Source organism: Ovis aries, chromosome 16 (genome assembly GCF_016772045.2).
Source record: "Ovis aries strain OAR_USU_Benz2616 breed Rambouillet chromosome 16, ARS-UI_Ramb_v3.0, whole genome shotgun sequence".
NCBI classification, from domain to species: domain Eukaryota; kingdom Metazoa; phylum Chordata; class Mammalia; order Artiodactyla; family Bovidae; genus Ovis; species Ovis aries.
In genome coordinates this window covers 15,425,999-15,443,822 of record NC_056069.1, presented here as the reverse complement: position 1 = coordinate 15,443,822, position 17,824 = coordinate 15,425,999, and the positions used below count along the sequence as shown (strand labels likewise).

At 36.7% G+C, this 17,824-nt stretch overlaps 1 protein-coding gene across 3 annotated transcripts in view; it reads left to right on the top strand.

Annotated features, from left to right (window-relative positions):
* The window catches only part of RNF180 (ring finger protein 180), a 302,385-nt gene that overhangs the window by 69,469 nt on the left and 215,092 nt on the right, over positions 1 to 17,824 (top strand). For 2 of the 3 annotated variants that reach the window (XM_042233755.1, XM_042233754.1), the window contains exons 4-5: positions 1,407 to 2,366; positions 5,168 to 5,203. In XM_042233755.1, coding sequence (XP_042089689.1) covers positions 1,407 to 2,366; positions 5,168 to 5,203 — 996 coding nt within the window. The remainder of the gene's footprint in view (positions 1 to 1,406; positions 2,367 to 5,167; positions 5,204 to 17,824) is intronic. The other variant, XM_027980056.2, reaches the window with a different exon arrangement.

The window sequence follows — 17,824 nt, the reverse complement described above, 5'->3', positions numbered from 1 at the left end:
TGAAAATTCCCCTTCTTTGAATTCTCTTTCCACCACTACCGACTTGTTCCATCATTTTCTTAGGTCTTTATTCTTAATTGAGGCATCACCTGGCCAATCTATCAACTGCCTCTCCCAGCTATTATCACTAAACACTTCCTTTCTCTCTCCTCTACTATATATATCTGTCTATGTTTTACACACACATTTTACAAGATATGTAGAACTTGTAAATATGCTTAAGTTTGTATAACATATATAAATTATTATGCACATCCATACACATATGCACATATATACATCCACATCCACATACACAAATGACTTAATGGTCATGTTAATTACCTAGATGCTCTACTAGGATATAAACTCCATGAAGTCAAAAGTTTTTGTTTTGTTCGTTATGTATTATATCCCCCAGTACCTAGAACAGTCCCTGTGAAGTGAATGAAATATCCTGTGGGTATCACTCATGTATGCACACACATGTAAAATAAACTTGAAAATTAATGACTCTTACTGGCACAATCAGAATGAAAAAACCACACTTTTAAGAATCCTTAATGAAATAGTATAAGAGCAGGAACTGTTCAATGTGGCCTCATTATTTCTCCCAGCAAAACACCTAAGTATTAGAAAAGTATAGAAAATCATATTAAATATGATTTGGGGAAAATATAGTTGCTTTTCTCCACTGACTAGCTTACTTTTTTGGTTAAAAAATACCATTAGCTAGATATCTCTTGCATTCATTCTCACATTGTAGTGATTTCCTGGGAGAATGCCAGGGTACTGCTTATAAGTGTCCTGAACTTTGCAAAATATATTAGCACATTTCAGATATTCCACTATTTCTGTTAAAAGATATTTTTAAGCTAGTTCACTATTTATTTGTAATCTGAATAGAGAAAATGAACTAACTGATACATGCAACCAATATCTTTCAGTTGTATGTAAAAAGGCAGGAAGAGCTTTATTCTGCTGTTTGGGTAAAGTTCCCTCCCACAGTGCTTGGTATGCAAGAAGTGTATCAAAACAGACACTTTTCTGTGAGATTTTACTTGCAAATTAAGCTCTGTAGACTGATTTGCTTCCTGGTTCCATAGTGTATTTTTCTTTTCATTAGTTCACACTGTATCCATATTCAGTCTATTGTCTAAAAGACTCTTTAGAATCTTGGGAGTATTGTCTAGATGGGTGTGATGTGCACTATGTTATCATTCTAGACCTTTGGAGCTTCTTATCTCTGTTTATTGGAAGGTTTGTTTCCATTTACTGTTCTGTCTACTAATCAGAAAACAGAAAGCTGGCCTTTTCTGTGGCATAAAAAACTTTCATGTGGTCGGCTTAAAAAAAAAAAAAACTCACATTCTCTTTGGTTACTTTACAATGAAAGCATTGTTTTTATTTTCCTTTATTACCTGTAGGCCCAGTGGACAGTTGGAAAACTGAATTGCCCTTTCTGTGGGGCCCGTTTAGGGGGCTTTAATTTTGTCAGCACTCCAAAATGTTCCTGTGGCCAGCTTGCAGCTGTACATCTCTCCAAGAGCCGTACCGATTATCAGCCAACACCGTCAGGCCGACTAATGAGACCATCGCTGAAATACTTGTCACATCCTAGAGTTCAGTCAGGTTGTGACAAGGAAACTCTGCTGACAGGTGGCGCCTCCAGAAACAGAAATCACAGGTTTTTAAACATGGGCCCAAATAATAATGGTCCTGGAAGATTAACTGAAGCACTCTGCCTGGAGGTACGGTCAACATATTTCAAGATGAAGAACGAAAAACTGCTCTTCAAAGCATCAGATCCAAAATACCAGCTTTTTGTTCCACAGCTTGTGACCACCAGATGCGCTCCGAGAGCTTTTCATAGAAAATCACATAGTTTGGATCTGAGCATCAGTGAGAAACTGACTTTATTACCCACTTTATATGAAATCCATAGTAAGACTGCTGTATATCCTGGGCTCAATGAGACACAGCCTGTTGACCTTCCGAGCTTGCCTTTAGAATCGAATAAAAATAACTGTTCCTTTCAGATTTCATCCAGTTTTGATCCTAATATGCTGCTGCAAAGATTTTCAGTGGCTCCCCGTGAGACCCAGACACAAAGAGGAGGAGAATTTCAGTGTGGTCTAGAAGCTTCTGCCGTGTATTCTGGCCATGCTAGTCCTAACAGCCTGACTTTCCTGATGGACCTGCCTGCAGCTGGCAGGAGCACACTGGAGGCTGAGGACCAGGAAGAGCACCTCTCTCCTCTAAACTTCCTGCACTCAGGCAGTTTTTCACTGGGTGCCATTAATCAGAGGCTCAGTAAGAGAGAGAAGAGCAAACTGAAGAATCTGAGACGGAAACAACGAAGGCATGAGAGGTGGCTGCAGAAGCAGGTAATTTTTAATAGAGTTTCCTAAAAACCCTATATTATAAATGTCAGATGTTGGGGAGAGGAGCTAACTTTGAATACCTTTATTATAAAAACTTAGGTCTGAGTGATTTCTGAAATGAGATTTCACCAAGTGAACTTAATAATCACATAGCTCTGTTATAACTGGCAGGTATAATCATGTCTCTGTGCTTACACATGTTTAGAAAATGCCCTTTTTTGAGGTTTTCCCCAATTTTACAAATACTTCATAGGAACATTCCTCTCATGATATTGAGGCTAGGTTGTTATACACATTTGAAATATATTCAAGTTAGGATTGTTTTGCAGTGTTGATTTTTCAGGTTAAATTGAAACAAAGTCTCCCTGAGTAAATGCAGTATAGTAAGAAATTCATTCATTTTCATTACATTTAGTTTAAATGGATATTTTCAAGGAGCCTGGTTTAATTATGTGCCCAAATTAGCCAGATATGGTTAACTGTGCTAAACTGTGAAAATTATCTAAAGGATAATTGACTGTGTAATTTTATGGGAAAGGGTGCTTCTCTGTGGTTTGAACTCCTGTACCCATAATGATACATTCAGGGGTGGGGTGTGTGAAGGAAACCAGTGTTAAGTCCTTCAATTAAAGCCAGTGGATGAGGTGCTCATGAAAATTTGGAAGTTTGAGAACTGGCTTATTTCTATATAAACTGTTTTTGCAAATTGGCTTTATTATTTACTTGGTCATAATAGATTATAGTCCTTATTAATTAGCATATTAAATATTAACAGTGTTCTCAGAGCTAAAATATAGAAACCTACAACTTTATGTAAATAGTTCATTCTTAGTTAAGCAAACTCATTAGTGTTTATGACCTTAGTCATGGGCCAAATAAAATTACTGCATTAAGTGCTTCAATCAGCTTAAATGTTTTCATCTTTTGGTTAGATTGTTTATTATATTTTTGATTGGTTTCTGACAAAAGCAGTTTAGTTTGGTTTCTTTGCAAGTAATGGTGTAATGTGGTATCAAAGCATATATTGTAGGATATAAAAAGTGAATATATTTTAGCACCATTATAATATACTTTATAGTTTAATTTATCAGAGCTGTAAAGTTCAAAAATTTATTGAAAATTTGACTGAAACCTAAATAAATTAGAGATGATCTCATTAGCTATGTTAACAGAAATAATACCTTAAAAACTGTGGAGAGCTATAAAATAATTCTCTTAACAAACAGAAATTTCAAACAAGTATGGGAATTATCCTTGTTCTGTGTTGTAAATACATACAAATAGCATCTTTACAATTTTCAAGATGTATTTAATTCTTAGGCTAGGTTCGTCTAAAAACCTCGGTTATGTTTGTAATCATTTTCTAGTGTAGGAACACACTTTTTTCACACAGTTTAAAGCAAAGAACAAAATTAATGGTCTTTTTGTTTTTTTAATGAAGTTGCTTTTATTCGTTCACACACGTGATTTAACCAATCTGCTTAGATAATTGATTGAAATGAATGAGTCTTAGTCAGACCTGTGACAAGTCAGTACAGGAATGGTATAGTGGGATCCCATTTGGTTGCTTGCACGGGAGCTGCAGGCAAACAGATGCCCAATGTGTCCTTAGCAAAGAAAATCTGAAAGCGTGTAGCTGCATAGAAGTGACACAAACTCACAATGGGAGTACACACTGTGGTTTGAGTAAGGAAGAACACTTCTTAGTAGTCAGTTTCACTAATTCAAGGAAAAGGATAAATCCTAGAAAGAGTTAATATTCAGGATAAATTAATGGCTCAACTATTCAGCTCATTTAATGTTTAATGAAGATTAGCTGATTATGTAAACATTCATCAAATATCTGTTTTGTGTATCATGCCTTAGGGTAATGACTTAAAAACAGATCCTACTCCCTTTTTAATAAGAAAGATATGCATACAAGGTATAAAGAAAAAGTTACCTATTATTAATGATAATCTTTAAAGGTTAAAATAATTGGTTGGAATAATAGATTTCTGACTTTCATTTGATATTTTAAATTATTTTTTTGTGTAAACTAGAAATCTTTCTGTGGCAGATACCATGATAGAAAATGTTAATGATGCTACAAAAAGTTATTTACATATTTGAAGCTTAGGGATATAAATAAGATTAATGTTAAAGCAGAAACTGCAGCCAATTTTCAGTGTTTTTGTTCAGCAGATGTTAACTGAGCATCTATTTTGGGAAAATACTTTTTTTTTATTCAATGTAATCTTTTTGGTTTATTTTTTAATTCTCATGCAATAAACCTGATTTATTCTTGGCATACAACTCTATGATCTAAATATATCTATAAACTTCATTTAACAACTACCACAATGAATGTTTAGAACAGTTCGTCTCCCCTCAAATTTCCCTTGTGCCTTTATAATTATACTATGATTAAATCTTGCAATCATACACTTGTCCCATCCCTTACTCGCAAAAACCACTGATCTAGTCTCCATTACTTCAGTTTGTCTTTTTGGTAATTTTATAAAATAATAATGTGATGTTTATAAAATTAGAATATATAGTATGTAATGTTTTGAGACTTACCTATGAGATTTATCCATGTTGTTGTATATATCTATACATATCTATAGTTTGTTGTATAATATACATATCTATAGTTTGTTGTTTTTTTGCTTAATAGTATTCCATTGTATGAATGAACCACAGTTTATCCATTTACTTGTGGAGGACAGGTAGGTTATTCCAGGTTTTGGCAGTTAGGAATAGAGCTGATATAAACATTCACGTACAGGTTTTTGTGTGAACCTAAGCTTTCATTTCTCTAGGGTAAATGTCCAGGAGTGGGGTTGCTGGATTGTATGGTAAGTGTATATTTAAACTTTACGAATAACTGTCAAAATGTCTTTCTGAGTGACTATACCATTTTTCAGTCCAAGCAGCAAAGTTTGAGAATTCCTTTTGCTGTGCGTCCTCATAAACACCTGATGTACTCTATTTTTAAAATTTTGTCATTAATAGATATGTGGTAGTATCACATTGTGATTTTAGTTAGCATCTCCCTAATGATGATGAACATTTTTCAGGTGCTTATTTTGCTATTTGTATGTTACTGTTCAGTGAAGTATCTTTTCAAATCTTTTATTCATTTTCTTAGTTGAGTTGTATTCTTCATGCTGGATTTTGAAAATTCTTTATACACTTTGAATGTAAGTTCTTCTGATTTATGATTTGTAAGGATTTTCTCCCAGTCTGTAGCTTGTCCTTTTATTCTCTTAGAAAAAAACCTTTTCTTTTTTTCTGGAGAGGAAACTATATTTAATTTTGATGAAGTTACTATTTCTCAAATTTATTTTTAATGAATTATGGTTTTGGTGTCCTATCTAAGAACTCTGCCTAGCTCTAGTTTATGAAGATTTTCTCCTATGACCTCTTTGAAAGTTATATAATTTTAAATTTTATATTGAAGATTATGATACATTTTGAGTTTTTTTTTTTTTAATAAGGTGTGAGATTTAGGTTGAGGTCCCTTGTTTTTCATAGAGATACTTGAATGTTCCAGAACCATTTGTTGAAAACACTGTTCTTTCTCCATTGAAATGCTTCTGCAGCTTTGTCAGAAATCAATTGGCTGTATATATGTGGGTCTATTTCTGGGCTCTCTATTCTGTTCAGTTTATTTTTGTGTCTCTCCCATTGCCAATAGCCCTTTTTCTTGTTTCTTGTAGTTTTATACCAAGTCATTAAAATAGGGTACTGTGATTCCTTCAACTTTATTTTTCTTTTTCAGAATTGTTTGTTATTCTAGCTCCCTTGCCTTTCTGTATAAAATTTAGAATCAACCATTATTTTCTTTAGAAAAAATAGACCAACTTGGGGAGAAGGGAAGTCTTGTTTTTTCCCATCTATGAACACAAAATGTCTCTCCTTTTACTTAGGTCTTTGATTTCTTTCATCAATTAATATTTTTCAATTTTCAGCATTCAGAACTTGCACATACTTTGTTAGATTTATACTTATTTACTTTTTGTGTTATTGTTAATTTAAAAAATTGTTTTATTATTGCCTATCACTAGTTTGGCTCAGATGATAAAGTGTCTGCCTACAACTCGGGAGACCCGGGTTCAGTCTCTGGGTTGGGAAGATCCCTTGAAGAAGGAAATGGAAACCCACTCCAGTGTTCTTGCCTAGAGTTGCCCATGGATAGAGGAGCCTGGTGGGTTATAGTCCATGAGGTCGCAAAGAGTTGGACACAACTGAGTGATTTCACTCTCTCACTCATCACTCGTTTACGGAAACATAATTGATTTTTGTTTTGACTTTATATCTTGTGATGTTGACAGTATATGTCTTTGACACCTCTTGTCAGATTTATCTCTAAGAATTCATATTTTTATACTGTTAAATATTATTACTTTATTAAACTTTAATTTCAGTTGTTTCATTAATAATATATAGAAATAAGATTGAGTTTTGTATGTTAACCTTATATCTTGTTGTTCAGTCACTCAGTTGTGTCTGACTCTTTATGACCCCATGGACTGCAATACACCTCGCCTTCCTGTCCCTCACCATCTCCCCAAAGTTTGCCCAAGTTCTTGTCCATTGCATTGGCATAGTCTTACATCTTACAACCTTTCTGATCTCACCTGTCAAGAATAGCAGAGTTTCTGTATATTTCTCTAGGTTTTCTACCTAGATCTTATCTGCAAAAAAAAGCATTTTTTCCTTTCCAATTTGTTTTTTTCTTTCTTGTGTTATTGAGTGAGCTAGAACATTGAGTACAATGTTGAGTAGAAGTGATGAGAGGAGATATCCTTGTCTTTTTCCTGATGTTAGGAGGAAAGCATTCAGTCTTTCATCATTAAGTATTATGGTAGATATGGGTTTTGGGTAGATGCTGTTTATCAGGTTGAGGATGTATTTTTCTATTCCTAGCTTGCTAAAAGTTTTATCATGGATAAAATGGATGTTGAATTTTTTCAGATGCTTTTTCTGTATCAGTTGATATGATTGTGTTTTTAATGTGAATTTTAAGTGATTATCAAATATTGAGCCAGTTTTCATTCCCACAGTAAATACTTTGTTATGTTGTACTTTTCTTTCGATATATTGCTGGATACTCTTTGCCAATATTTTTTGAGGGGTCTTTCAGTTTGTTTATTTTCTTACTTCTCTACATGAAGGATATTATCCTGTAGTTTACTCTGTTTTTGTTCAGTCTTTGTTTTTTTGATAGTTCTGGCTTTAGAAAATGAGTTTATAAATTATTCTTTTCTCTTTTGTAGAAGATATTGTGGAGAATTAATATTACTCTTTCGTAAATATTTGATAATGAAACTATCTGGGCCTAGAGATTTTGCGGGATAAGGGAGGTGAATTTAACTATGAATTCAGTTTCCTTAATCTCTGTAGGACAATTCAGATTATCTATTTCATATTGGGTAATTTTGGTAGTTAGTTGTTTCCAATGAATTATCAGTATTATGAATTAATGAATTATTCAATATTCTTGCCTTGATAACCCCATGAACAGTATGAAAAGGCAAAAAAATAAGGCACTGAAAGATGAACTGCCCAGGTTAGTAGGTACCCAATATGCTACTGGAGATCAGTGGAGAAATAATTCCAGAAAGAATGAAGAGACAGAACCAAAGCAAAAACAGCACCCAGTTCTGGATGTGGCTGGTGATGGAGGCAAAGTTCTATGCTGTAAAGAGCAATATTACGTAGGAACCTGGATTGTTAGGTTCATGAATCAAGGCAAATTGGAAGTAGTCAAACAAGAGATGGCAAGAGTGAACATTGACATTTTAGGAATCAGCGAACTAAAATAGACTGGAATGGGTGAATTCAACTCAGATGACCTACTACTGTGGGCAAGATGATCTACTACTGTGGGCAAGAATCCCTTAGAAGAAATGGAGTAGCCATCATAGTCAACAAAAGAGTCCAAAATGCAGTACTTGGATGCAATCTCAAAAACGACAGAATGATTTCTGTTCATTTCCAAGGCAAACCATTCAATATCATGGTAAACCAAGTCTATACCCTGACCAGTAATGCTGAAGAAGCTGAAATTGAACAGTTCTATGAAGACCTACAAGACCTTTTAGAACTAACACCCAAAAAAGATGTCCTTTTCATCATAGGGGACTTGAATGCAAAATAGGAAGTCAAGAAATACCTGGAGTAACAATCAAATTTGACCTTGGAGTACAAAATGAAGGAGGGTAAAGGCTAATAGAATTTTGCCAAAAGAACACACAGGTCATAGCAAACACCCTCTTCCAACAACACAAGAGAAGACTCTATACATGGACATCACCAGATGGTCAGCACTGAAATCAGATTGATTATATCCTTTGCAGCCAAAGATGGAGAAGCTCTATACAGTCAGCAAAAACAAGACCAGGAGCTGACTGTGGCTCAGATCATGAACTTCTTATTGCCAAATTCAGAATTAAATTGAAGAAAGTAGGGAAAACCACTAGACCATTCAGGTATAACCTAAATCAAAACTCTTATGTAAATTATACAGTAGAAGTGAGAAATAGATTTAAGGGACTAGATCTGATAGGCAGAATGCCTGTAGAACTATGGACAGAGGTTCATGACAGTATACAGGAGACAAGGGATCAAGACCATCCCCAAGAAAGAGAAATGCAAAAAACCAAAATGTCTGTCTGAGGAGGCCTTACAAATAGCTGTGAAAAGAAGAGAAGCGAAAAGCAAAGGAGAAAAGGACAGATATACCCATTTGTATGCAGAGTTCCAAAGAATAGCAAGGAGAGATAAGAAAGCCTTCCTCAGTGATCAGTGCAGAGAAATAGAGGAAAACATTAGAATAGGAAAGAAAGACTAGAGATCTCTTCAAGAAAATTAGAGATACCAAGGGAACATTTCATGTTGAGCTCAATAAAGGACAGTAATGATATATACCTAACAGAAGCGAAGATATTAAGAAGAGGTGGAAAGAATATACAGAAGAACTGTACAAAAAAGATCTTCATGACCCAGATAATCAGGATGCTCTGATCACTCACCTAGAGCCAGACATCCTGGAATGTGAAGTCAAGTGGGCCTTAGGAAGCATCAACGAACAAAGCTAGTGGAGGTGATGGAATTCCGGTTGAGCTATTTCAAATCTTAAAAGGTAATGCTGTGAAAGTGGTGCACTCAATGTGTCAACAAATTTGGAAAATGATGCAGTGGCTACAGGACTGGAAAAGATCAGTTTTCATTCCAATCCCTAAGAAAGGTAATGCCAAAGAATGCTCAGACTACTGAACAATTGTACTCATCTCACACACTAGTAAACTAATGCTCAAAATTCTCCAAGCCAGGCTTCAACAGAATGTGAACTGTGCACTTCCAGATTTTCAGGCTCATTTTACAAAAGGCAGAGTAAACAGAGATCAAATTGCCAACATCCACTGGCTCATAGAAAAATAAGAGAGTTCCAGAAAAACGTCTATTTCTGCTTTATTGACTATGCCAAAGCCTTTGACTGTGTGGATCACAACAAACTTTGGAAAATTCTGAAAGATGGAAATCCCAGGCCACCTGATCTGCCTCTTGAGAAATCTATATGTAGGTCAGGAACCAACAGTTAGAGCTGAAATGGAACAACAGACTGGTCCCAAATAGGAAAAGAAATATGTCAAGGCTGTATATTGTCACCCTACTTATTTAACTTCTATGCAGAGTACATCACGAGAAATGCGGGGCTGGAAGAAGCACAAGCTGGAGTCAAAATTGCCAGGAGAAATATCAATAACCTCAGATATGCAGATGATACCACCCTTATGGCAGAAAGCGAAGAAGAACTAAATAGCCTCTTGATGAAAGTGAAAGAGGAGAGTGAAAAAGTTGGCTTAAAACTCAGCATTCAGAAAACTAAGATCATGGCATCTAGTCCCATCACTTTATGGCAAATAGATGGGGGAAATTGCAAACAGTGGCAGACTATATTTTTTTTGGGTTCCAAAATCACTACAGATGGTGACTGCACTCATGAAATTAAAAGATGCTTACTCCTTGGAAGGAAAGTTATGACCAACCTAGACAGCATATCAAAAAGCAGAGACATTACTTTTCCAACACAGGTCTGTCTAGTCAAGGCTATGGTTTTTCCAGTAGTCATGTATGAATATGAGACTGGGACTATAAAGAAAGCTGAGCACCGAAGAATTGATGCTTTTGAACTGTGGTGTTAGAGAAGACTCTTGAGAGTTCCTTGGACTGCAAGGAGATCCAACCAGTCTATCCTAAAGGAAATCAGTCCTGAATATTCATTGGAAGGACTGGTGTTGAAGCTGAAGCTCCAGTACTTTGGCCACCTAATGTGAAGAGCTGACTCATTTGAAAAGACCCTGATGCTGGGAAAGATTGAAATGGGAGGAGAAGGAGAAGACAGAGGACGAGATAGTTGGATGGCATCACTGACTCATTGGAGATATGTTTGAGTAAACTCCTGGAGTTGGTGATGGACCGGGAGGCCTGGCATGCTACAGTCCATGGGGTTGCAAAGAGTCGGACACAACTGAGTGACTGAACTGAACTGAATTAATTATCTAAATTGTTGAAAATATATGCATAGAATGTTCATAGTATTCCTTTATTATCCTTTTAGTGTCTGTTGGTTCTGTAATGATATTCCCCTTTCAATCCTGATAATGGCAATTTGTGTCTCTTCTCTCTCTCTTTTAGTTTTGCTAAAGTTTTATCAATTTTATTTTGAACCAGCTTTTGATTTCCATTATTTTCCTCTTTTATTTGCTATTTTCAAAGTCATTTATTTTTGGTCTTATTTTTATTTTTTTCTTCTTCTTGCTTTGACTTTATTTTCCCTTCTTTTATAAGATATTTTTTATGGGAGAAACTTAAGTTATTGCTTGGAAATCCTTTTTTAATCTCATCTATGCTTTTATTGTTATAAATTTCCCCTTAGTTTCTCCATTAGCTACATCCCATGACTTTTATGTTATATTTTTTCATCAGTTCAAACTGTTTTCTAATTTTCTTTGAGATCCCATTTGGCAGCCTAGTTTAAGTGGCTAGTATAATCATGAAGAGACTGAAATATTAGCATTTTGAGGAAGTTTTAAAAGTTCATCCTGTGGAAAAATATTTCTTCCTCTGGATTGAAAACTGTAAAGCTGCCACTAGTATAGCTGTGTAATATTTTTAAATAATTTTGTTTAAACATTTTGTTCTACTGTGTTGACATCTTAACCTTGGGCTTATTTAATATAAATAAAAGAAAGCTATTGTGAATGAGTTTACTTTACATTTATGTGGAGTGTTGTGTATGAGAATATAAAATAATTGAGCAGTATTATGCTTTTTAATAAATCACTGAATGATTATATTACATTGTTCTGAGTGAGCTAAGAGAGTTAAGACTACTTGTATTATTACAAAAGTGTCATTTAGGCACTGGGGTGAATAAGGGCTAATATATTAAGACCTACTTATTTAGATTTGCATAAAGAATATATTATTTTTCTACAAAGGCATTAAGTTTCATTTTCTTGAATTTGCACATAAGGATATTTTTACACAGATTTTGAAGGAGTCCACTTAATGTTTTATAACTTGATTCGTGTTCAAATCACACACATATCATATTCTAACTATATTTTGGTTATCTTTAAAAAAATCTGTGCTTCTGAATTATAATAATAATTTACATATTGAACAGTTATTCCCCATTTGTTCTCTTTTTCAAAAAGAAAATTAATGGTTTATTGAAATAAAAATCTTCAGTTGTGAAACTTCAGAAATGAAAATACTACAGTTTTAATTAGATGACACAGATTTTACTGTAATATATCCCATTTTTTTGTGTGTGTATACACAGACACATACCACAATTTTCTATCTGTTCACTTATTGATGGACACTTGATAGTCAAGATATGGAAGTAACCTGATGAACACTTAGGTTACTTCCACATCTTGGCTATAGTAAATATGCTGCTATGAAGTTGGGATGCATGTATCTTTTTGAATTAGTGTTCTTATATCCAGGAATGGAATTACTGGATCATATAGTAGTTTTATTTTCAGTTTTTTGAGAAACCTCCACCTTTTTTTTTTTTTTGGTAACTGCATCAATATACATTTTTAGCAGCATTGCTCGGAGGGTTCCCTTTAATCTACGTCTTTGCTAACTTGTATTATTTATGAACTTTTTGATGATAGTCATTCTGACAGATGAGAAGTAGAACTTTATTGTGGTTTTGATTTGCATTTGTCTGATGATTGGCAACATTGAGCATCTTTTCATGTGTCTGTTGGCCATGGGTGTATCTTCTTTGGAAAAACATCTGTTGAGGTCTGTGAGAGTTGGCTATAAAGAAGGCTGCATGCTGAAGAACTACTGCTCTCAAATTGTGGTGCTGGAGATCTTGAGAGTCTCTTGTACTGCAAGGAGATTAAAGCCATCAATCCTAAAGGAAATCGACCCTGAATATTCATTGGAAGGACTGATGCTGAAGCTGAAGCTCCAATACTTTGGCCACCTGATGCAAAGAACTGACTCATTGGAAAAGACCCTGATGCTGGGAAAGATTGAAGGCAGGAGGAGGAGGGAACAAGAGAGGATGAGATGGTTGAATGGCATCACTGATGCAATGGACATGAACTTGGGCAGACTTCAGGAGATAGTGAAGGACAGAGTAGTCTGGTGTGCTGTAGTCCATGCGATTGCAGAGTCAGACATGACCTAGTGACTGATCAACAACAGTGTTGTGTAAGGAAGGGAGAAAGCATTATCGTCAGTAAACTAGTCCCAAAGTGACATAGAAAATTGTAGTGTATCACATATGACTGAGCTTACTCTAACTGTGTTTGTTGAGTAACACCAGGCCCTGCATTCAGCCCTTTGGGCCTAGGGTGCACTGGGATGACTGCATGGTTTATATGCTAAACCTTCACGTTTCATTTACTACATCAACCAAGGTTTTCACTGCCCACCTCATTGCTCCATTTCTGCCCTCACACATTATAAAAATCATAGTCACTTGCTGGCAATGAATGCCTCCTTGTCCTGTTCAAACTTCCTTAAAACTTGTCAGATGCTGAGATGTCTCACCTACTCTTCTAACAGATGGGAACCTCACAATATCAACTTCCATGTGCCCAGAAATGGGGCAATAGCTGAGATACCCTCTGGCTCTGCACAACTAATTGCGATTGCCGTCACTTGAACTTTCTTTTACAAAGTAATATTTTGAAGTTAATTTTTAATTTTAGAAGCAATATAACAATGTTAGACAAAGCATAGAAAACTGGAAAGTACATTTACAAACATCAACTGAGCGGCCGCCTAAGAGGAGAATGTGATCAAGGACTATGAGGGAGCTCCAACTCTGTTTTTCTTCTGAAGCTGGGTGGTATTATCACAGATGTTTTATTCCATTTTATATGCTTTAATATTTTATGATACATTTAAAAATCGATTATAAATTATACTTCCCTAATAATGCCGTGCCCTTTTTTTTCATACCCTTTTAATTCACTATTTCTGTTGCAAAATCTTAGCTTATTTACCTTTGTTCTCCTTGTAAAGCTAGAGGCTTCAACACATAACATAGGAAAGTATATTTACCTAAGAGGTTCATTTGTTGATAATGCTTTTATCATTAATAATGCTCCATTAGAATAAAGTTGAATATTTAATAATCCACTACAAAAACTTTCCACTAAAAAATAATTATATATCTGTGTTGCACTAGGATATGCTCTTCAGCTTTAAAATTCTATGCTTTTATTTTTTGTTGTTGTTATTCAAGTTTTTATTACATTATTTATTTCAATAATTTCATCTTTGCTCTGCCCCGTGGCTTATTCATAAAATCATATAACATTTTATTTTGGTTTCAAGAAGAAAATTGCTACAAAGATAAAATTCTATGCTTTTAAAATGACCCTCACTGGAGTTTGTAAAGGTGACATTGGTCATATTTTTCAACACAAGAGGGCGCCAAATTTCCTCTTGCAACAAAACTGTTAAAATTCTTTCCATCAAAGAATCTCATATACTGGGGTAGAATATAGAATGGTACATCTTTAATTTTTTGACATATTAAAAATAAGAGAATGTGCGCTTTGTGAGAAAGAGTTTGCAGATCATGGTAAGGCTTTCTCTTGTTGCCATCAGGCAGGAATCTGTTGGTGCTTTAACACAGCTGCTTTTCAGAAGTATTGTATATTTGTTAGAGGGAATAAAGCAGCTACTCTGGGGTAATGCTTGGGATAAATTATTTTGAAGGAGCTATAGATAATCCTCCTATTCTGTCTGTGAGTTTCAGGTGGCATGTGCAGTTTTCTGGAAATGGGTATGACCCCTTAAATCAGGATAAAATCAATGGCGAGTGTTGTGCTTCCCTGGTTGTCCATATTGTAAAGAGTCTGTCTGCAATGTGGGAGGCCCAGATTTGATCCCTGGGTCAGGAAGATCCCCTGGAGAAGGAAATGGCAACCCACTCCAGTATTCTTGCCTGGAAAATCTCATGGACAGAGGAGCCTGGTGGACTACAGCGAAGGGGTCACAGAGTTGTATATGACTGAAGTGACTTAGCACGTCTGGAGTAGGGTACTGGCAGAGGGGCGTTAAATGATGCAAGCCAGTAAATCACAATGAACCAAACATACTTCGATGCTTAATAGTTTTGTTACCTTGGTTCAGTAAGCCATCTGCTCCCATGCTTGAATAAAAGAGTACTGGGAACAAAGCCACAGAAGCCAGTGCTCCTTTTTACTAATTGTACTCTTTTTGTCCAGTCTAACATATAAAGATATTTTTACAGTGTGTGTGTATGTTAAATTATTTCTAGTCATTAGACCTTCCCCCTCCTTTTTTTCTCCAGTCTTGCTGCTGCTGCTGCTAAGTCGCTTCAGTCGTGTCCAACTCTGTGCGACCCCAGAGACGGCAGCCCACCAGGCTCTCCCATCCCTGGGATTCTCCAGGCAAGAGCACTGGAGTGGGTTGCCATTTCCTTCTCCAATGCATGAAAGTGAAAGGTCACTCAGTCGTGCCCGACTCCTAGCAACCCCATGGACTGTAGCCCACCAGGCTCCTCCGTCCATGGGATTTTCCAGGCAAGAGTACTGGAGTGGGGTGCCATTGCCTTCTCCATTCTCCAGTCATAAGAATTGATTATCTATTTTGATTTTCTAATCACGAGCAAATACAAATGAACAACTTTTATAAAGCAGCAACATAATCCTGTACGGAAAATACCAAGCAGGTATTTTAAAGAAATTAAGATGCTAGCTCCCTCTGTCTACTTTGCTGGTATGTTATAAATTACCATATATTTAGTTGCTTACTACAATACAAATATATTACAGTTTTGGAGATCAGAAGTTTGAAATGCGTCTCACTGGGCTAAAATCAAGGCTTGTCAGGGATGTATTCCATTCCAGAGGTCTTGGGGACAATTCACATTCCTGCCTTTTATTCTTGCCACATTCTGGGTCTAGACTCTGTCTGCTTTAGTTGGTTCATGGCCACCTTCCAACTACAACTCCAGTGATGGCTAGTCAAGTCTTTCTTATATGTTCTCTCTCTGGTTCTGACTCTTCTGTCTGTCTTCTTCCGATTTAACAGCCCTTGTGTTTACATTGGGCCCAGCCCACTTAATCCAATATAATTTCCTTATTTTAAGGTCAGCTAATTATCAATTGTGCTGAAGAATTGATGCTTTTGAACTGTGGTGTTGGAAAAGACTCTTGAGAGTCCCTTGGACTGCAAGGAGATCCAACCAGTCCATTCTAAAGGAGATCAGTCCTGGGTGTTCTTTGGAAGGACTGATGCTAAAGCTGAAACTCTAATACTTTGGCCATGTCATGCCAAAGAGTTGACTCATTGGAAAAGACTCTGATGCTGAGAGGGATTTGGGGGCAGGAGGAGAAGGGGACGACAGAGGATGAGATGGCTGGATGTCATCACCGACTCGATGGACATGAGTTTGAGTGAACTCCGAGAGTTGGTGATGGACAGGGAGGCCTGGCGCGCTCCAGTTCATGGGGTCACAAAGAGTTGGACACGACTGAGCGACTGAATTGAACTGAACTGAATTAGCAATTCCTTCTGTAGTCTTTCCCTTGCCATTTAAATGTAACATATTCCCGGTTTCCAGGATTAAGATGTGGGCATTTTTGGAGGAGGAGGGATTGTTTTGCCTATCAGAGATGGTTTAACTGGAACTTATGGGTCAGGCCAACCTTGGGAGAGCTTTTTCCCTGGAGTTTCTACATTATTTACTTCTATAGTTTTTCTTGGAGTTCTGAAAATGAATATTTGTTCTGAAGTCATAATAATTCTGTATTAGATATTAGCATAATAATTTGACAGAAATGATTAGACTACTTGACCAGGGTCTTTCCTAAATACAACTGTTTAGTGTCCAACTCTTTGTGACCCCATGGACTGTCACCCACCAGGTTCCTCTGTCCATGGGGATTTTCCAGACAAGAATACTGGAGGGGATTGCCATTTCCTTCTCAGGGGATCTTCTTGACCCAGGATCGAACACAATACTCTTGCATTGGCAGGCAGATTCTTTACCTGCTGAGCCATCTGGGAAACCCCTTCCTAAGTAGAGTAAAGGGCAATTAGATTTCCCAGGTGACCCTCATGGTAAAGAATCTGCCTGCCAATTCAGTAGATGCAAGAGATGACACAGATTTGCTCCCTGGGTCGGAAGATCCTCTGGAGGAGGCAGCAACAACCAGCTCCAGTATTATTGCCTGGACAATTCCATAGACAGAGGAAACTGGCAGACTACAGTCCATGGGGTTGCAGAGAGTTGGACAAGACTGAGCATTATTTGGAAAGACCTGAGTAGGGAGCGTGATCAGAAAAGGTCCGAGGTAGAAGGCATTGTTTGAAAAGGGTTAGTGAGCTCAGGTGGAGAAGGCAATGTCACCCCACTCCAGTACTCTTGCCTGGAGAATATCAGGGACTGGGGAGCCTGGTGGGCTGCTGTCTATGGGGTCGCACAGAGTCGGACACAACTGAAGTGACTTAGCAGCAGCAGCAGCAGCAGTGAGCTCAGGAGAGAGAAAACAACTTGAGGGCAAAGGGCTGCTTGGGTAGAAAATGTTACACTGAAGATGATATTGACCCCCTAACAATGTTGCCTGGAGCCCGGACTCTGAATAAAGGAACACTGAACAAGAAACCACATCTTCTTGGTGCATAAATAACTTCCAAGTAGCACAAGGCTATACCGAGATCTGTTAGGGCTCATTTCATTTTATAGAAATAACAGTCACAGACCACAAGCGTATTAATGTTAAAAATGACAGCTTTCATTTATAGTGCCCATGTCAGTTTTTGTGCCTAATAATGAACTGTGTACCCTAAAAGCCCAGTTTTCCTAATGTTTCTTTTTTATTTTGAGTCAACTAAGTGCTATATGTGGAGAAGGGAATGGCAACCCACTCCAGTGTTCTTGCCTAGAGAATCCC